This window comes from Typopeltis vanoorti, chromosome 22 (genome assembly GCF_054136105.1).
Source record: "Typopeltis vanoorti isolate ZY-2024b chromosome 22, IOZ_Tvanoo_1.0, whole genome shotgun sequence".
NCBI classification, from domain to species: Eukaryota; Metazoa; Arthropoda; class Arachnida; order Uropygi; family Thelyphonidae; genus Typopeltis; species Typopeltis vanoorti.
The window spans coordinates 83,962,076-83,978,045 of NC_143570.1; the positions used below are offsets into that span (position 1 = coordinate 83,962,076).

Genomic DNA, 15,970 nt, shown 5'->3' on the forward strand with positions numbered 1-15,970 from the left:
TCGGTCACTCATAGGGAGTGGTCCGGGGGATCGTCTAATTTTTTGAGAGGCTCTTTACTTAAACACTGGCTCTTGTCCCGTTAAGGGGGCTTAAGATTTCGGAAGAGTTTTGCCTTGAGAGAGCACTTTGAGCCTCCGGCGAAAGTGTTTTCCGTGTGGGGCCGAGTCGGTGGGTGCTTTTCCCTAGAATATGAGCGGTTCTGCTCAGTGGTGGGGTGAGCCTGTCACTGGTGGAACCAACGCTTAGTTAGACGATCTTTCGGTCACTCGTAGGCAGTGGTCTGGAAGATCGTCCTCCCAGAAAAAAAAAAAAAATTGTCCTGCTAAAGGAGCTTAAGATTTCGGGGGAGTTTTGCCTTGAGAGAGCAATTTGAGTCTCTGGGGATTGGCGTTTTCTGGAAGGGCCTCTATCGTATCGGGACTGTGCTGGTGGTGCTTTTAATTGGAATAGCACCCACTGGTACTGGTATTCCAGGAGTCGCCTGGAATACGAGCGGTTCTGCTCAGTGGTGGGGTGAGTCTGTCACTGAGTGGAACCAACGCTAAGTTGGACGATCTTTCGGTCACGCGTAGAGAGTGGTCTGGGGGATCGCTTAGTTTTTAGAGAAGGCTTTACTTAAATAGTTGCCTGGTCTCTGAGGAGAACCAACTAGATCGAAACAGCTGTCAGGCCAGTGAAACCTTATCAAAATGGACTAATAAAAGGCGAATATATGGACGCTTAGGCAAGCGATCATGTCTTCTTTAAGGTCCATGCAAGGGTGACTCATAAATGCTGACGAGTGTCTTCCCGTAAGTTCTTTGGTCAAATTTCGTACGAAACTATCATAGTTTCTATATTCGACTTTGAAATAATGCTGGATTTAATATCCACTTGATTTATATAATTTTGCATTGCCGAACTGAAACCTGGTGGCTCTTTATTTTAGTAGTTGCTTAGTAACTACTAAAATAAAGAGTTTTATTTCTTAAATATAGATGTTTACTTAAACATCCTTGAAAGGATTTTGTTTTGACAAATATATTAAAACAGGGTCTTACAGAACTTAAAATATAAAAGTAAAAAGATAATCCACGAAGTGAAGAACCAAAATGTATGAATAGATAAACTGTGGTTAGAAATAACAAGAATATGGACATAACCAATTATTCATTAAATTCGCGAGTTAAAATATGAAATACGAGGAGATATAAAACACTTGGAACGAAAAGTTACAAATGAAAAACTAGTAAATTAATAACGACGGTCTGACCGTTTCGAGTAATTCAAAGGCTACTCTTTAACATTTTGTAGATTTACCCCTTTAGGTTTGTTGAGTTGAGGTGACTTTAAGGTAATCCTTTATTCCTAAATTTATCTGAAAAAGAAAGAGGTGCTACCTTTATGCTTCAGAAATCCTAAGCTGTTGAATATATATACAATTTAATTTATTTTTACTTTCTACCTGGAGAAGAAAAAAAGCGGAACGAAAGTAATTTCAAAAAGAAAATTAAGGAAATAACCCATTAATTGAATTATAGGTTTTGAGATTAAAATATTACAAAACACAACTACATTAAAGTCAAAAATTGCAGTTATTAGCCTACCTTTGCAGTCCAACCCAATAGCTATTAGGTCACCTTTATACTCTTTCATCATCACTTTAAAGTCTTCATAATTCAATTGATCTTTCTCTTCTAGTCCTGCCGAAGCGAACATTCCCCGTATTAGGTCCATCACTTGATCCTCTGTGAGCGATGTAGTTTTAGCAATGTCCACCAAGGAGCGAAGCATTTTTGTGAGTTCTTGTTTGTCAATAATGCCATTACCATCATTATCACACATATCAAATATGATTCTCAGCTTTGCCTCAATCTTCCCTAAACAAACATAAATGAACTGAACAGCAATAATAAAACGTATTAAGAATAAAATCATTAGAATTAAATATTTTCTGAATATTTCAAAGCAGTATTGTTCACCTTTCTTTCATTTTCTTCGCTTGATTGTAGCCTAGCAGTTCACAAAATGCTAATACATTCTAAGTCTTTGAACTTTCGAACTAATTTTTGTATTTTACGCCAAATGGTCTTTATTAATCTACATTGCATTATTTCAAAGATTAAAATATTTTTGATATAAGGAACAATGCATATATGCCAATATTTCAGAATCACTGCCACCATATACATAATTCTAGACATATAATAATAAGCAAACGCCTTTTATTCCCTTATAGGGAGTAGGCCAGGCCTTTTAACCCTATCTAGCTTTTGGAGACTGAGTGGGCAGTTCAGTCTCCACTGATAGACAGAGATAGCTGGCCCATGATTATCATTAATTATAGCCGGCCACCGATGAAGAGATCGGCAAACAAGTGCTGCCATCTCTTGGTACCTAACCGTAACACGATGTGTTACTATCTAAAATAATGTGGATTCTATGGTCGATTTTCTTGAGTTTATGGGACGAAAAACTCCGCTTGCCAGTGCCGGGAACTGGTCGAAGAAAGGCTTAGAAAAAGTTACCTCCAGTCGGCGACTAGACTTGAACTATAAGTCTATCTTCAGGCGGCCTAGCACAGAGGATGTAAGCGTCACTTCCACTGGCTTTCTAGTATCAATCGAAAATATACTTCGATTCCCTTTATCGAAAATCGATAACTTATAAGTCGTCGATAATAGCTTTATTAAATTCATTTTATTAAAAAACGAATTAGTGTTATAACACTAATTTATTTTTAATAAAATCTAGTTGAAACTCATTTTCCTCATCTTCTTTTGATTTTTGACATCATTTAATATTCAGACAATACAGAAATGACCAATTAGTCGATGGTGAAAAGATTTACACTTATGAGGGTGGAGGGGATGAAAAGTTCTCATAAACACCTAGAACAAAAATTATATTAAAGCAACTGATTTATTTTATTTATTCATATGGAGTTTCCTCCCTTTTCTCCCCCGTTCCTATTGGGGCGAGTTGAGACCCCTCATGGGGAGTTAAGTATTTATGGCTGTAGATCCGTGTGTTCACGAGGCCTGTTTGCGGGATGAAAAACCCCAGATAAACTAGGGGGAAAAACCCTGCTGTCCACGCCCAAGACCGGCTAACTTGGCTATGGCTGAGAAAGATCCTTAAGCTCACGTCGGCGACGAGAATCGAACCCAGGACACTCCTTCCCCAGGCATATGGTTGCGAAACGCATAGCCACTAGGCTAACCGCGCGGACAAAGCAACTGATATAACCACAAGAAAGAACATATCTTAAAATCCTTTATAAAAAATATAAAATAAAAATATATATAAAAACTTTATATATATATTGTTTTAATTTCACCTTTAGCCAACAGTGAAATAGGATATTTTGCTTCTTGTTAATAGAGACGTTAAGTACATTTATATACAAATAGCAAGGTTATATGCAGGTCATGAGTGAAACGTGTCTCTTATATCTGCATACGTGTTTGTTATGCTCAGAAATAATGATTTTACATAAAACATGTACGTGCAATGCGAGCAGTTGATTCAGTGGATTACAGTTAATTAAAAAAAAAAAAAACTCAACAGCAGATTATATGCTTGCTCTAAGGTGGTACATAAAGAGAATAAACGAATATGACAAAAGAAAACTACAATGCATTTACGGTGATAATCAAAACAGGTGTATTTTAAAATAATATATAAATACATTGGGTGGCCACTTTATTAAGAACACCTCCTCATTTAGGAAAATAGACAGTTGTTGAAGACGTTAGATTACATGGCTGCAGTTTGCTATATAAGCAAGAAAACAGGCATTCGACAGTTCTTTTTTTGTGCGTTTGATGCATTAGAATGAGTAAAAGACATGCCTTAACTGAATTTGAGCATAGTATGAGACTTGGTACCAGATGTGTGAGTGCCAATATCTCACAAACGTCTACACTTCTGATCTTTTCATGCACAACGGACGTTTTGTCTTTTAAGTAGTCCACACTAAGGCAACTCGTGAATGCATTAGTGTTCATTTCCTAGGCATTCACGAGTTGCCTAGGAAAGTTGTGTTTTAGTCAACTTACGAAACTTTCAGAGTTTCTACATTCGGCTTTGAAATAATGCTGGATCTAATATCCACTTTGCTTATGTTATTTTGCATTCTCGAACTGAAGCATTTAGGCTCTTTATTTAGTTGATACTTAAGTTTTTTTTCCCTACACAAGTAAAGCAGTGTAATTCATTTTATTATTAATATTCACTTGCAATATAGTCTTGTGAATTTTCTGTTTTTCTGGATTTCTTGTCAAAATTAAAATCTGCCCCCCTCAGGGAAAAAGAAGGGGGTGAGGCGAATTGGAATCTACAGGTTCAGAGCTATTAATTTAACTGGCAGCTCTTATCTGATAAGTGCTATCAGAAACGATTGAATTTCACAGTTAATTTTTAAATATCACAGTATGCTATTTATAAGTGCAATATTTCACTCACCTCTTGAAAAAAGGTCAACAGTATCGAGAAATTCCTGGAAACTAATTCGTCCGTCTTTGTCTTTATCTACACAGTTGAACATCTGTTTCACAAATAAAGAGTCCGGCTTCATTCCCAATGCTTCGGCGAATTCTTTCTTCGATAGAGAAGTACGCATAACCATAATGACATCATTGCTGACATCTTCTAGTTTTCTCTTTTCTCCTGGTTTTAATCCGAACGTCTAGAAAAATGAACGTTCACATAAAATGTGTGTATTGTAGAGATAACTTATTATATGGATATACTAGTTACTAGTAACATTAAAATAATTAATTAAGCTTTATATAAGGAATAAACTTTAGTAAGCGTACAACTACATGGACAACGCAACTCCATCGTCTCCATAAATCACATGCGGCATTTACTCAGCAGTTACAAAGATTCGTTTCCTTTCAAGGAGCAAAGCAGTACCGTTTTAGCCGGGTTGAGCTGACAATTTCATATAGAGCTTTTGATCCAGGAAACTTGTTTTCATCAACAACATACGTACATCGGTTATATAATAACACTGTATAATATGATACCTTCGTAGCCAAAGAGTGAACTGAATTCATTTCCTTCCTCTGATATTGTTTGTGAGGACCGAGAAGTATTTGATAACACAGTAATAAAGTAGTCAAAAGCAAACATACGTTTGCTTTTGACTACTTTAGTAATCAAAATGTATGTTTCCGTTTGTAGTTTATTTCAATAATTCAACCTAAATTCTTAATGTATTTAAGAAACGTATTCTCATCAAGTTGTTAGTTGCTTTAATCTTGTACGATTACTCACCAGTGCGTATGCCTCTCTGAAGAAATGTTCTAGCCTCTTTTGTCTTTTTTCTTTAGTTTCTGCATTAGCTAGCATAGCTTCTCTGTAGGTCTGTATAGTCTCCAAAGACTTTTTGCGACTGAGTAAAAAGCATTCCAATTTGTTGAGAAATTTTTTTCTTGCTTGATTATTGTCAAACTGAAGAACCTAAAAAATAAATTTAGTTTAGAATGCTGTTTTCAGTTCATAGTTTCACTTCTGAATCTCTTACTGGGCATTTAGAAGCGACAAGTCAGATTTTAGTACAAAGATAATCAAGTTCCTCCTCCCTTTATTTAATTCAAAGTACTTACTAAGTCGTGGTCTCTAGGAGATCGAACGAGAACCATAGGTTTCTTGTGTGGGTCTTTGGTTACTTCTACAACTAAAGAATTCACACATTTGAAATCGATCTTACGTAATACCTCTCCTTTTCGATTCACCGTGGACAAGGATTCGTCTGGACCTATTTTTACTTTCACACATCTCTTGTGATTTTGATGAAGCCACTCTTTCACATCTGCAATGAGGATGAAATGAATATGCAGGCATCTTTCGTACGAAAATATGAAACTAAACTAAATCAAATTATCTAAATGAAATTTATAAACTTAATTTCGTTAATACAAAAACGCAAATTTGATTCAGAGACCAAGTTTGATTGCCTCATTACGATAAAGGACAAAAACATTTCTTAATACAAAGAAATGCCAAGTTAGTGATGACTGAAAATAAAAATGAGCTTACAAAGTTTATCGCAGTTTTTTCCAATGTTGACATCTTGACGTAGTTTAATTTCTCGTCGACGCTTGTTCTGCAGCTTGATAACTCCATATCCTATACCAGCACAAACTGAAATAGAGGACAGAAAGAAGAAGCATATTAAAATCATACCTTGAATCAAGAAATGATACTTTGTACTGGTAATTTAGATAATTCGTATTCTGAACTTTTTTTAAATGTCATATAGATTGATATACATAAATATCAGCAGAGGATCACTTCAAATGTTTATAAACGTTACATCGAAAGAATAAATCGAATTACTTACTTATTGGTATGAAAGCAAGAATGACGCAAGAATATATATAAGCCACCTCGTTGCCGTGGAAATAATCATATCCATCCAACATCATACATGGTTCTAGCATGGAGCTGTTCAGTTGCACAGGTTGAGGGCAGGGATCTCCTAGAAACAAAACAAATACATGAATCATTAATTATGTCTCGAATACGTTTAATAATAATAGTTCAAAAATCATGAACAGCATTTAATATCGATAGCATTTGCTCATATTTTCTAGTAATCTACAATTCGCACTTTTATTATATTCTTTTCGATACCAATCTGCAATTAAATTTATGTTACATACACATTCTCTTTTAAAAGAAATGTAAAAGTTCCTATTCTCGAGAAGAGAAAACAGACTTTTTCCCACTATCATAATTACTGCATTGCATAGTCTAAGCAACGTGATATTAAATAATCTAATGCTAATATTAAATAAGTAAATTAGTCTAAATAATATAATAGAATGCTAATTCTTATCAATAAAATGACCTATTCTTAAATGAAGACTCTCAAACCAACTTCATCATCATATGATTGATTTCTGAATCTTCTATAGTACGTTATATTTTCTTTGCTTAGTGCGAAGAAAGTTAATGTGATAAGAATGTATATAAAAACGTTTAACCTCTTGTATAACATAGTCTGCAAAGGCTTTAAGTATGCACATTCGCTTGAACCAAAATACAACGTATTGCTTGAAACCTTCAAAATAATACATATTCTGATCTGCTGAAATTCCAAACGAAGGCATTAAAAGCATTTCATGATCCACAGAGCACAAAATAAAGAAAGAATTTCGTAATATCCACCATTATCCAGCCCAATGATCGAAAGTATATTCATATCGACAATATTAAATTGGTGTTAAAATTATTAGTAGTGGTATACGGACATCTCCATGGAGTCCGAAGACTCATCGCGGGAGACCCAATCTATCATACCTCTCCTTGAACCCTTAACTGACAAAGCACTCACAACTGACTCTGGCAACTCAATTCACTCATTCACAACTCTCTAAGCAAAAAATCTAATCCTCACACCCCTACTGACTACACCTTTATTCAACTTCCAGGGATGAACATTTGTTCTGGTCCCTCTAGCCAAATGCTGAAACATTTCCTCTGCATCTATCCTATAAAATTCTTTAAGCAACTTAAATTTTTCTATCATATCCCCCTCTTTTTCTCCTATCAACCAACTTCTGCAATCCACACACTCAATCTATCACCATAGGGCAAATTCCACAGACCACTCTCCACCAGGGGACCAGATTTGAGCACGGTAATCCATATGTGGGCGTATCAAGGCCTTATAAAGAGGAATTACAACTTCCTTATCTCTACTTGTTAATGTGTTCTTCACTATCCAAGTAATCTTATGTGCTACCTTAGCAAGCTTAACAATATGTCCTCAAACTTTAACTCTCTGTCTCCCACCACTCTTACATCTCTAGCTTCATCTGTTTCCTGGAGTAGAGTGCCATCAATGTGATAAACGGCTTGTAATCTATTTATCCCAAAGTGCATAACTTTACATTTCTCGACTTTAAACTGCCAATATTGACAGCCTATTTAAATCGTCCTGCAAGCTCTCCACATCGCCTAGATTAACTATTAAATTTCGCATCATCAGCAAACAACTGAATATTTCCTTTCAGGTAATTTCCTATATCATTTATGTACAAATTAAACAGCAATGGTCTCAGCACTGAATCTTCTGGCACACCACTGGTCACCTGCTTTCGTCTCGATTCTGCCCCTCCATATATACCACTTTTTGATATCTGTCTAGGAGCCACCCTCTTATCCACTTAACTAGTGTCATATACACCCCCATTTGTTCTAAGTTTCGTAAGAGGGTGTTCCATGAGGTATTCTATCAGATGCCTTTGCAAAATCCAGCAAAATCATCATGTAGTCATTTCCAACTTAGCTGTTACTCTATTATAAAAAAGTTAGTAAATTACTAAGGCATGACCGACCCTTCACAAAGCCATGTTTGCCCTCATACAGTATCATTTTTATCTACCTATTCTTGAATTCTATTTTTTACCAATTTTTCTAATACTTTTACAATTACGCCTGAGAAACTGATTGGTCTATAATTTGCCCTCTTTCCACTCCCTTGGATCTCTAACAGAGCTGAGACTTAAATTAAACATCTTACTCAAAGGCATTGCCAGTTCTCTTGCACATTTTCGCAAAACCCTAGCTGATATCCCATCTAATCCCACAGCTGTATTTACATTGAGATTCTGCAATATTGTAAGGACCTCCAATTCATCCACCTCTGTGTCCCACATTGGTGTCTGTCACATAGGTTAAAGCAGTAACCTCACTAGGAATATATGCTTGCAAAGTGGTCACTCAGTAACTCAACTATTTTATCCGCTTCCGTCTCCTAGTGACCATCATCATTCATTGAGGTTAATCTTCTATAGTCATTCTTCCTCTTACTTGCCACATAACTAAAGAACTCTTTGGGATTTCCTTTGGTCCGCTCGGCTAAATTCTTTTTCTCATGATCTGATTTTGCCTTGCCATGCTGGTCACCTTTCTTGCCTGAGCCATCTACTGTTCAAGAAATTTCTGGTCACCTTTTTCTTATATATACCCTCCACAGCATTTTTTTTTTTTTTGCATCTCGTGCTTAATGATATTACTCATCCATCTAACTCCTACCCGACTGACCCTTCTTACCGTAGGCGTACAATTTAATACTGCTTCCTCTGGATGACCCTTAACTATATCCCATTCACATCTTTACCCTGCAGTATTTTATGTCATGCACAGATTTAAGCTTCTTCCTAAGCATGTCATAATCAACCTACTTTATAGTTCCACAAATATTCCTTCTTGATAGAATATTCCTCGTGTTTTACAATTTCCCAAGTCAAGACCGCATGGTAACTTTCACCAATTGGAGGCAATGTTGTCAACTTGGTTATGGATAGCTCTTCTGATCCTATGACCAGGTCCAGTCCTCTCTCCCCTAGTCCCCTCCATGCTGTCTTAAGTAATTATCTCTCAGCATGTGTATAAATTCTATTTTCTTTCTATCGTGTGATCTTTCTTCCTTCCAGTCTATATCTCCATAGTTGAAGTCCCCCATAAGAATCACTCGACTTGTACTCATTGTAGTAATTTACCGATACATGTCTTCCAGATCATCTGTGGAATTCCCTAGCCTATTGCAACAATCAAATGTATATTTTGTCTTACTGGTTTTAATCTCACACCAGATTGCTTAAAATGAACAGCCACTCTCCTCTCTGTCTCCTATTCTTTTGGCTACAATTCATCTGCTATCATCAGCGAGTACTGCTGGTGATATCCCCCATCCTATCTTCTCTGTCTTCCCTGAAAATATTATACCCTTCCCATTCAATATCTGCAACTACATCATCTGCTGTTAGGCAAGTCTCACTAATGCCTATAACTTTTGGCCAGTTGCATTAATCAATGCCAAAAACTCGTTCCTCTTGTTCCTGATACTTCTGGCATTAGTATACAGAAACGGCAACATCCCTTTTTTCCCCACCCACCTTTATTTTCTGAATTGACTAACTGGTTCAATATTTTTGCTTGAGAGACTAGATTCCTCACTTGGGAATTCTCACACTCACTCGCTTCATGGTTGCTTTCACACAAACTCACTTCCTTCCACCCTAATTTCTTAAGTTTCAGCATGCTCGGTGAACTAAGCTTTCTCTCTCTCTCTCTCTCTCTCTCTCTCTCTCTCTCTCTCTCTCTCTCTCTATTATAATATTATAATAGAGAGAGATATTATAATATAATATAATAACATAATAAAATCGCAAGAGACATGCTAATATGTACAGAGAAAGTTGCATAACATTAATTGGGAACAAAATAAAACAAAGTAGTTAAATAGCATTTAAATGTTTTTACATTTTACACATGAAACTGGATCTTTGAACTACAAACTATTGCTTAAACCAATCATTTATACATTTATTTTGAAAATAGAGCTTCCTCATTTCCGTAGGAAAATAAATATTCTTTCATTAGAGTTTTGTATTTGTTTGGGTTAGTTTCAGTTCTTATTGTTAAAGGAAGTGTGTTGTGAATATTTTTGGTGCTAAACAAGTATAATGTTTGCGTATTACTTCTTTATTTGCTTTAGGAACTATATATTTTAGGCCCTTATATCTACTATGGAAAGCATATTTTTTGATATTGATGTATTCGTTGTCGTTTTTTATGAATAGCAGTACCCTACAGGCGTATAAATATCTAAGTAGTATGACGTATTTATTACACATTGCGGTATCCTTATATTTGTTTCTAGAGTTAAGATTTGAATTACTTTATTCTGAATCTAGACTAAACGTTTCAGCGTAGTGCCATATATTACTTCCTAACTTAATATACCATATTGTAGTGTGCTTTGAATCCAGGCAGAATATAATATTTTTAGCATATTTAAATTTAAGAATCTTTTTAGGTAGTAAAGTCTGTTTAACATAATCCTTACTTTATTTACGACATCGGTAATATGCGGTTTCCAGCTTAAATTAACATCAATTTTTAATCCCATGTAAGTTATTACACTGACTTTTTCTATTTTCTCGCAATTGCAATTTGAATTTGTCCTGCAATTCTAATCATGCAAAATTAATTGTGCAATGAAGTTCATTTTGCCAGTTGTATTTCGCAAGTTAATATTTACATATTTAGTTTTTGAGACATTCAGTCTGAGTTTATTTGATTGGAACCAATTCGTTACTTTTCAAAGATCAGCATTCACCATAGTTTGCATTTGTTCGGTTGTGTCTGTAGAGAAAATTAGTACTGTATCATCTGCAAAAGTATTTATTTTACTTATGTTTAATTATTTATTACTTATTTTTTATGTTTAATTTAAGATTGCAGAAGTGATTGATATAAATATTAAATAAAATTGGTCCTAAGACAGATCCATGGGATACACCGCAGTCTACTGTTTTGGAGCTGCTATAGCTGTTGTTTATTTTTACAGTTTATGATCTGGCATTTAAGTAATTTTTTTTTTTAATCAGTTTAGGGAAGTGCATCGTATTCCTATGATTTCTAATTTTTTTATTAAAATTTCATATGATACAGTGTCAAAGGCTTTGTGTATATCTAGAAATACTGCTAATATTCGTTTGTGTTCGTCAAGGGAGGTATAAACTGTGTTTGTGAAGTTCAGTAAAGCAGGTTCTGTGCTAAACTTTTGCCTGAACCCAAATTGGTTCTTTGAAAAGAATCTTTTCAAAAGAAAAGAAAAGAAAAGTTTCTTTTAAAAGAAATTTTTAAAGCACTTATTCTCTCTCCAGTTTCGACTTCCTTCCACATATTCTTTAATTTTCTTGACGCATATACTGCACGGAATAATATCCCGCAAATTCAAATCGCCGGACAACAATTTGAATTTGCGTTGGTGTCATGCCGGAAATATCACAATAAAAATGTTATAAATATACTAATACTCTAAAAACACGAAAATCTACACTAATACAGTATAGCACTCCAATTTTCTATTTTTTCGTACGTCTTGCCTGATGGCAAAAAAAAAACATCAATAGAATGGAGATATATCTGTGAACATATAAAAAGTAAGCAGTAAATATTTTATAAATGGATATTTGTTGATAATCTGGAAAAGTAGTATTAGGTCTGCACTTTTCACACAGTAGGATATTTATCAAAATAAAAAAGATTGCCTTTGTATGCGGAAACCATTAATAATGCAATACGCACAAGGAAGTTAAAAGGCCAAAACTTTAAGTGAGATGGCGTCTCTCTATATACAAAGTAAATTTTCCAAATAACAATCAACGCCCATGCCAAATTGGTAATTTCCGATTCAGCAACAGCTGCGAATTTGCCATGCAAGCTCCTCCTACAAGTCAATCAGCCGCTAAACAAAACTGTATAAGGCGCAGCGAGATGAGGAAATCTGCTGACAGTATTAGGTTAATGGGATGGAAACTAGTACAGTCAGTTGTGTGGAATACAAGGTGGTGACCGATTCGACCGGTTACACTCTGCACTGGTTAGTTGATCTAAACGCTACAGCCCCACCCAGGAGATAATGATTAAATCGGAATATTCTTCTTGTATGGGTTTAGCAGTTGCAGGTTGTACTACAAAAATCAGATTCAGAATTAGAATTCGTCTTTGGTTGTCTTTGCATGTAACGTTATATTTATCTTCATTTATGGAGAGTACTAGATTAGTTTCCAAATCTATCTACGAATAACTGCCACACATTTTTATGCATCTTTGAATTTTATCTCATGATCAGTGCAGTTCATGATGTGTAACTGTGCGTTCATTCTTCACCATTTTAAAAAGAAGGTTTTAAAACACGCCACAACTTGTGCTGCTCCTACTTCCTATAAGTACTGTAATGTAATTTTTTCCATATAATTACTTTCGACTGTTCCTTTGTTTTCTAATTAATATAATTCACTCTCACTGAAAACAGGGTCAAAAATCAAAGGAACCAGGAATTATTGTTTGAAATTCTGGCCAAAGCAACTAAGGCTATGAAGGGACCAGCATATTATGTCTATTAATTGTTCATTCTTCTGGCTGGTTTGCTTGTTTTGAGGGTGGTGCAAAATTTTGTAATTGAATAAAAAAATTCATGAAATGCACTATTACAGATTCAGTACAATAATATAGAGCACATAATATAATATCGGAAAGTAATGCAGCACCCGCTGAAAGTAATCCAGCATTCAGATTATTATTTACTTTTTATTATGAAGTGATGGAGTAAATTATGTGACAATTAGGTTTATTTATTTGTCTATCATGGACACAGTTTTGCATGTGTTTTTACGTGAAATGGGAGGAAAAATACTTTGAAGTCATGTAAATATCACGTTATCGATAGTTGAGCTAATTGGGCATAACTGGAATATATTGCCATTTAACAAGGGATTGTCGATCTATATGAAATTATCCGATCTATATGAAATGGATAACTGACATATTTCACAACACCTATATCTAGGCAATATACAATGAATATTGTATATTGCCTAAGCAAAATTAATATACAGAGATGCGATTACAACAAACTGTCGTTAATGAAACAATGGATAACTGTGTTTGTTTGTGCCTGCGTGCGTGTGGAGATCTTGGGGACTACAGCATCAGATTACAGACGTCATCATTAAAACTACTGCACGGTGAGCCAAGAAATTCTCCTCTAAGTAATGCATTGCAGTTGAGGCTGTTTATATCATATGACCAGTTGGATTATTCGACATAAAGTAATCATTCCATGAGCTAATCCACAAGTACGATGCATTATTTAGAACAGAATTTCTTTTTTTTTTAAAAAAAAAAGCAAATGTTATCCACTCACGTGGTACTCTTAAATAAGGATCAAGGTCTTATTCTGTACGACGTGTGAAAATTCCTAGGCAGATGCTGAAATCCGTCAGCGTCAACTGTTCAGACATTCAATAATAAGCAATTTGAGAATGGATTATATTAGGGTAAAACGCATAAATTCAAGGGAAAACGAAAATATAGAAACGTAGCACAATAAATCACTGATAATGAAAAATAGATCCTATAATCCATCAGCTAACGATGCTTCTCAAATTGCTTATCATTGAATGTCTGAACAGTTGACTCTGACGGACTTCAGCATCTGCCTAGGAATTTTCACACGTCGTGCAGAATCAGACGTTGATTCTTATATTTTTCATTATCAGTAGTTTACTGTGCCGTTTCTGTATTTTCATTTTTCCTTGAATTTATGCGTGTTACCCTAATAAATCTAGAAGATACTAACGAAGGACATCGGTTATAAAACTATATGAAATCGATATTAAACAATAATAAATTCCAATTATTCTGACTTCATAGTGTTAATTTTTGCATATTTGATGGGTTTTTTTTCAGTTACAGCAGTCTAATTCATTTAATTTCGTTTCATTGATAATTACTTTTAATGTGTTCATAATGAATGGCTAGTCAGTAAAATCTCAAATCAGAAAATAAGCAGATGATTAACAAAGAACGAGTTCGATAAATTTTAGCCCAACAAACTCAAACACAGTTAATTACAGGATATGTTTGAAAATCAATCCTAAACACGAACTCGGCAGCAACACAGTGACGTTTGTTAAATGAATTTTGTACTTCATGGTTTGGGAATTTCAAAGCTGAAAGATGAAGAGAAAGAAATTCAGGCATTATAGTTATATATACACAGCAGCGAAGAAATCAAGCCGAATTTTCGTCAAGAGTTTTGTTTTGGTTTGGTTTCTGTTTCAGTTCACAATAATTTTGGTTTTAGTTCATTAATTTGGTTGAGTGCCGTGTGTTTTAACTGTCTGTACGATGTTTATTAATAGCGTTGTGCGTTTTTAATTGTGTACACAAGTTGACATTCGTAGTGTTTTATTCATTTTGTGTAACTATAAAATGGACACATCTCCAAGAAAGTGGTACTGTCAAAAATAGGTACTGTTTCTCAGCACATATCCATGACTCAAAGACAAATTGCCAATGAGCGTCGTGTTGATTTTGGATACTGTTAATGTGATTTTAAAGAGGTTTAGGGAGACAGGGTACCTTTTGTCCTGACAGAAAAGGAAAATGTGGGCGAAAAAGGAACACTACACTTATTCAAGATCGTTTATTAGTTAGGAAAAGCAAAATGAATCCGATACTTAGACTTAGACTCTGCTGTGGACTTAGAGACTTGACTTGACAGCTAGTTGGATTCATGTTTCTGATATAACAGTCCGTCGAAGTTTGTTGAAAGCAGGGAGGACTGCCCACAGACCAAAAGAGAAACAAATGTGGACGAAGGCTATGCAGAAAAAGAGGCTCCAGTGGACAAAAGTGTACAAATATTGGACTGTTGAGAAATGGAAAAATGTCATATTCCCAGATAAGAGCCATTTCTTGTACAAGGAGAAAGAGTATCTTATGTTCGCAAATCAGCAGCTGAGGAGACTTCTCTTGCCCACCTTCAACAAGCTCCTAAACACCCAACTAAAACGATGTTCTGAGATTGTTTACACATGACGGTCCAGGATCACTTGTGCCTGATGGCAGTATGATGAAAAGTGACAATGCGTAATAATATTGGAGAAAAGAGTTGTCTCACAGATCCATAAAGACCAAGAGCCCATCTTCCAACAGGATCTTGCTCCATGCCACACTTCAAAAAAAAGTGAAAAGTTCTTCAAAAATCAAAACATAAAATTGCTTCACAGGCCAAGTAACTCTCCTTACATTAACGCAATAGAAAATTTGTGAGCTATGGTGAAAAACAGATTTGGAAAATTAAATTGTGATACAAAGAATACCTTAATACAATCCATTATAAAAGTATATAATTTTGAGGTGCAGAAATAAGAAAAATATGTTCTACGTTGGTAGAGTCCTTCCCTAAGAGAATTAATGAACTTATTAGGAACAGAAGAGCACATATAAATTATTAGGTAAAGTTGGAGTTTAATTTTTGTAATTATTTTCTTGCGAAATTAAATTTTTTCATTAAAATGTAAGTGTTTGGATATGTGTATATATAAGAAACGTTGTGTTAGAAAGGCAATTTTTCATCCTATATAAAGACCTTGTCAGTAGTGCAAATCC

General features: G+C 35.0%; 1 protein-coding gene across 1 annotated transcript in view; it reads right to left on the reverse strand.

Annotated features, from left to right (window-relative positions):
• The window catches only part of LOC150094527 (dual oxidase-like), a 290,860-nt gene that overhangs the window by 54,526 nt on the left and 220,364 nt on the right, over nucleotides 1-15,970 (reverse strand). The window contains exons 14-19 of the mRNA XM_090412281.1: nucleotides 6,333-6,470; nucleotides 6,029-6,133; nucleotides 5,596-5,801; nucleotides 5,264-5,449; nucleotides 4,448-4,670; nucleotides 1,588-1,860 (exon numbers count right to left, since the gene is read on the reverse strand). Of these exons, the coding sequence (XP_090268407.1) occupies nucleotides 1,588-1,860; nucleotides 4,448-4,670; nucleotides 5,264-5,449; nucleotides 5,596-5,801; nucleotides 6,029-6,133; nucleotides 6,333-6,470 (1,131 nt within the window). The remainder of the gene's footprint in view (nucleotides 1-1,587; nucleotides 1,861-4,447; nucleotides 4,671-5,263; nucleotides 5,450-5,595; nucleotides 5,802-6,028; nucleotides 6,134-6,332; nucleotides 6,471-15,970) is intronic.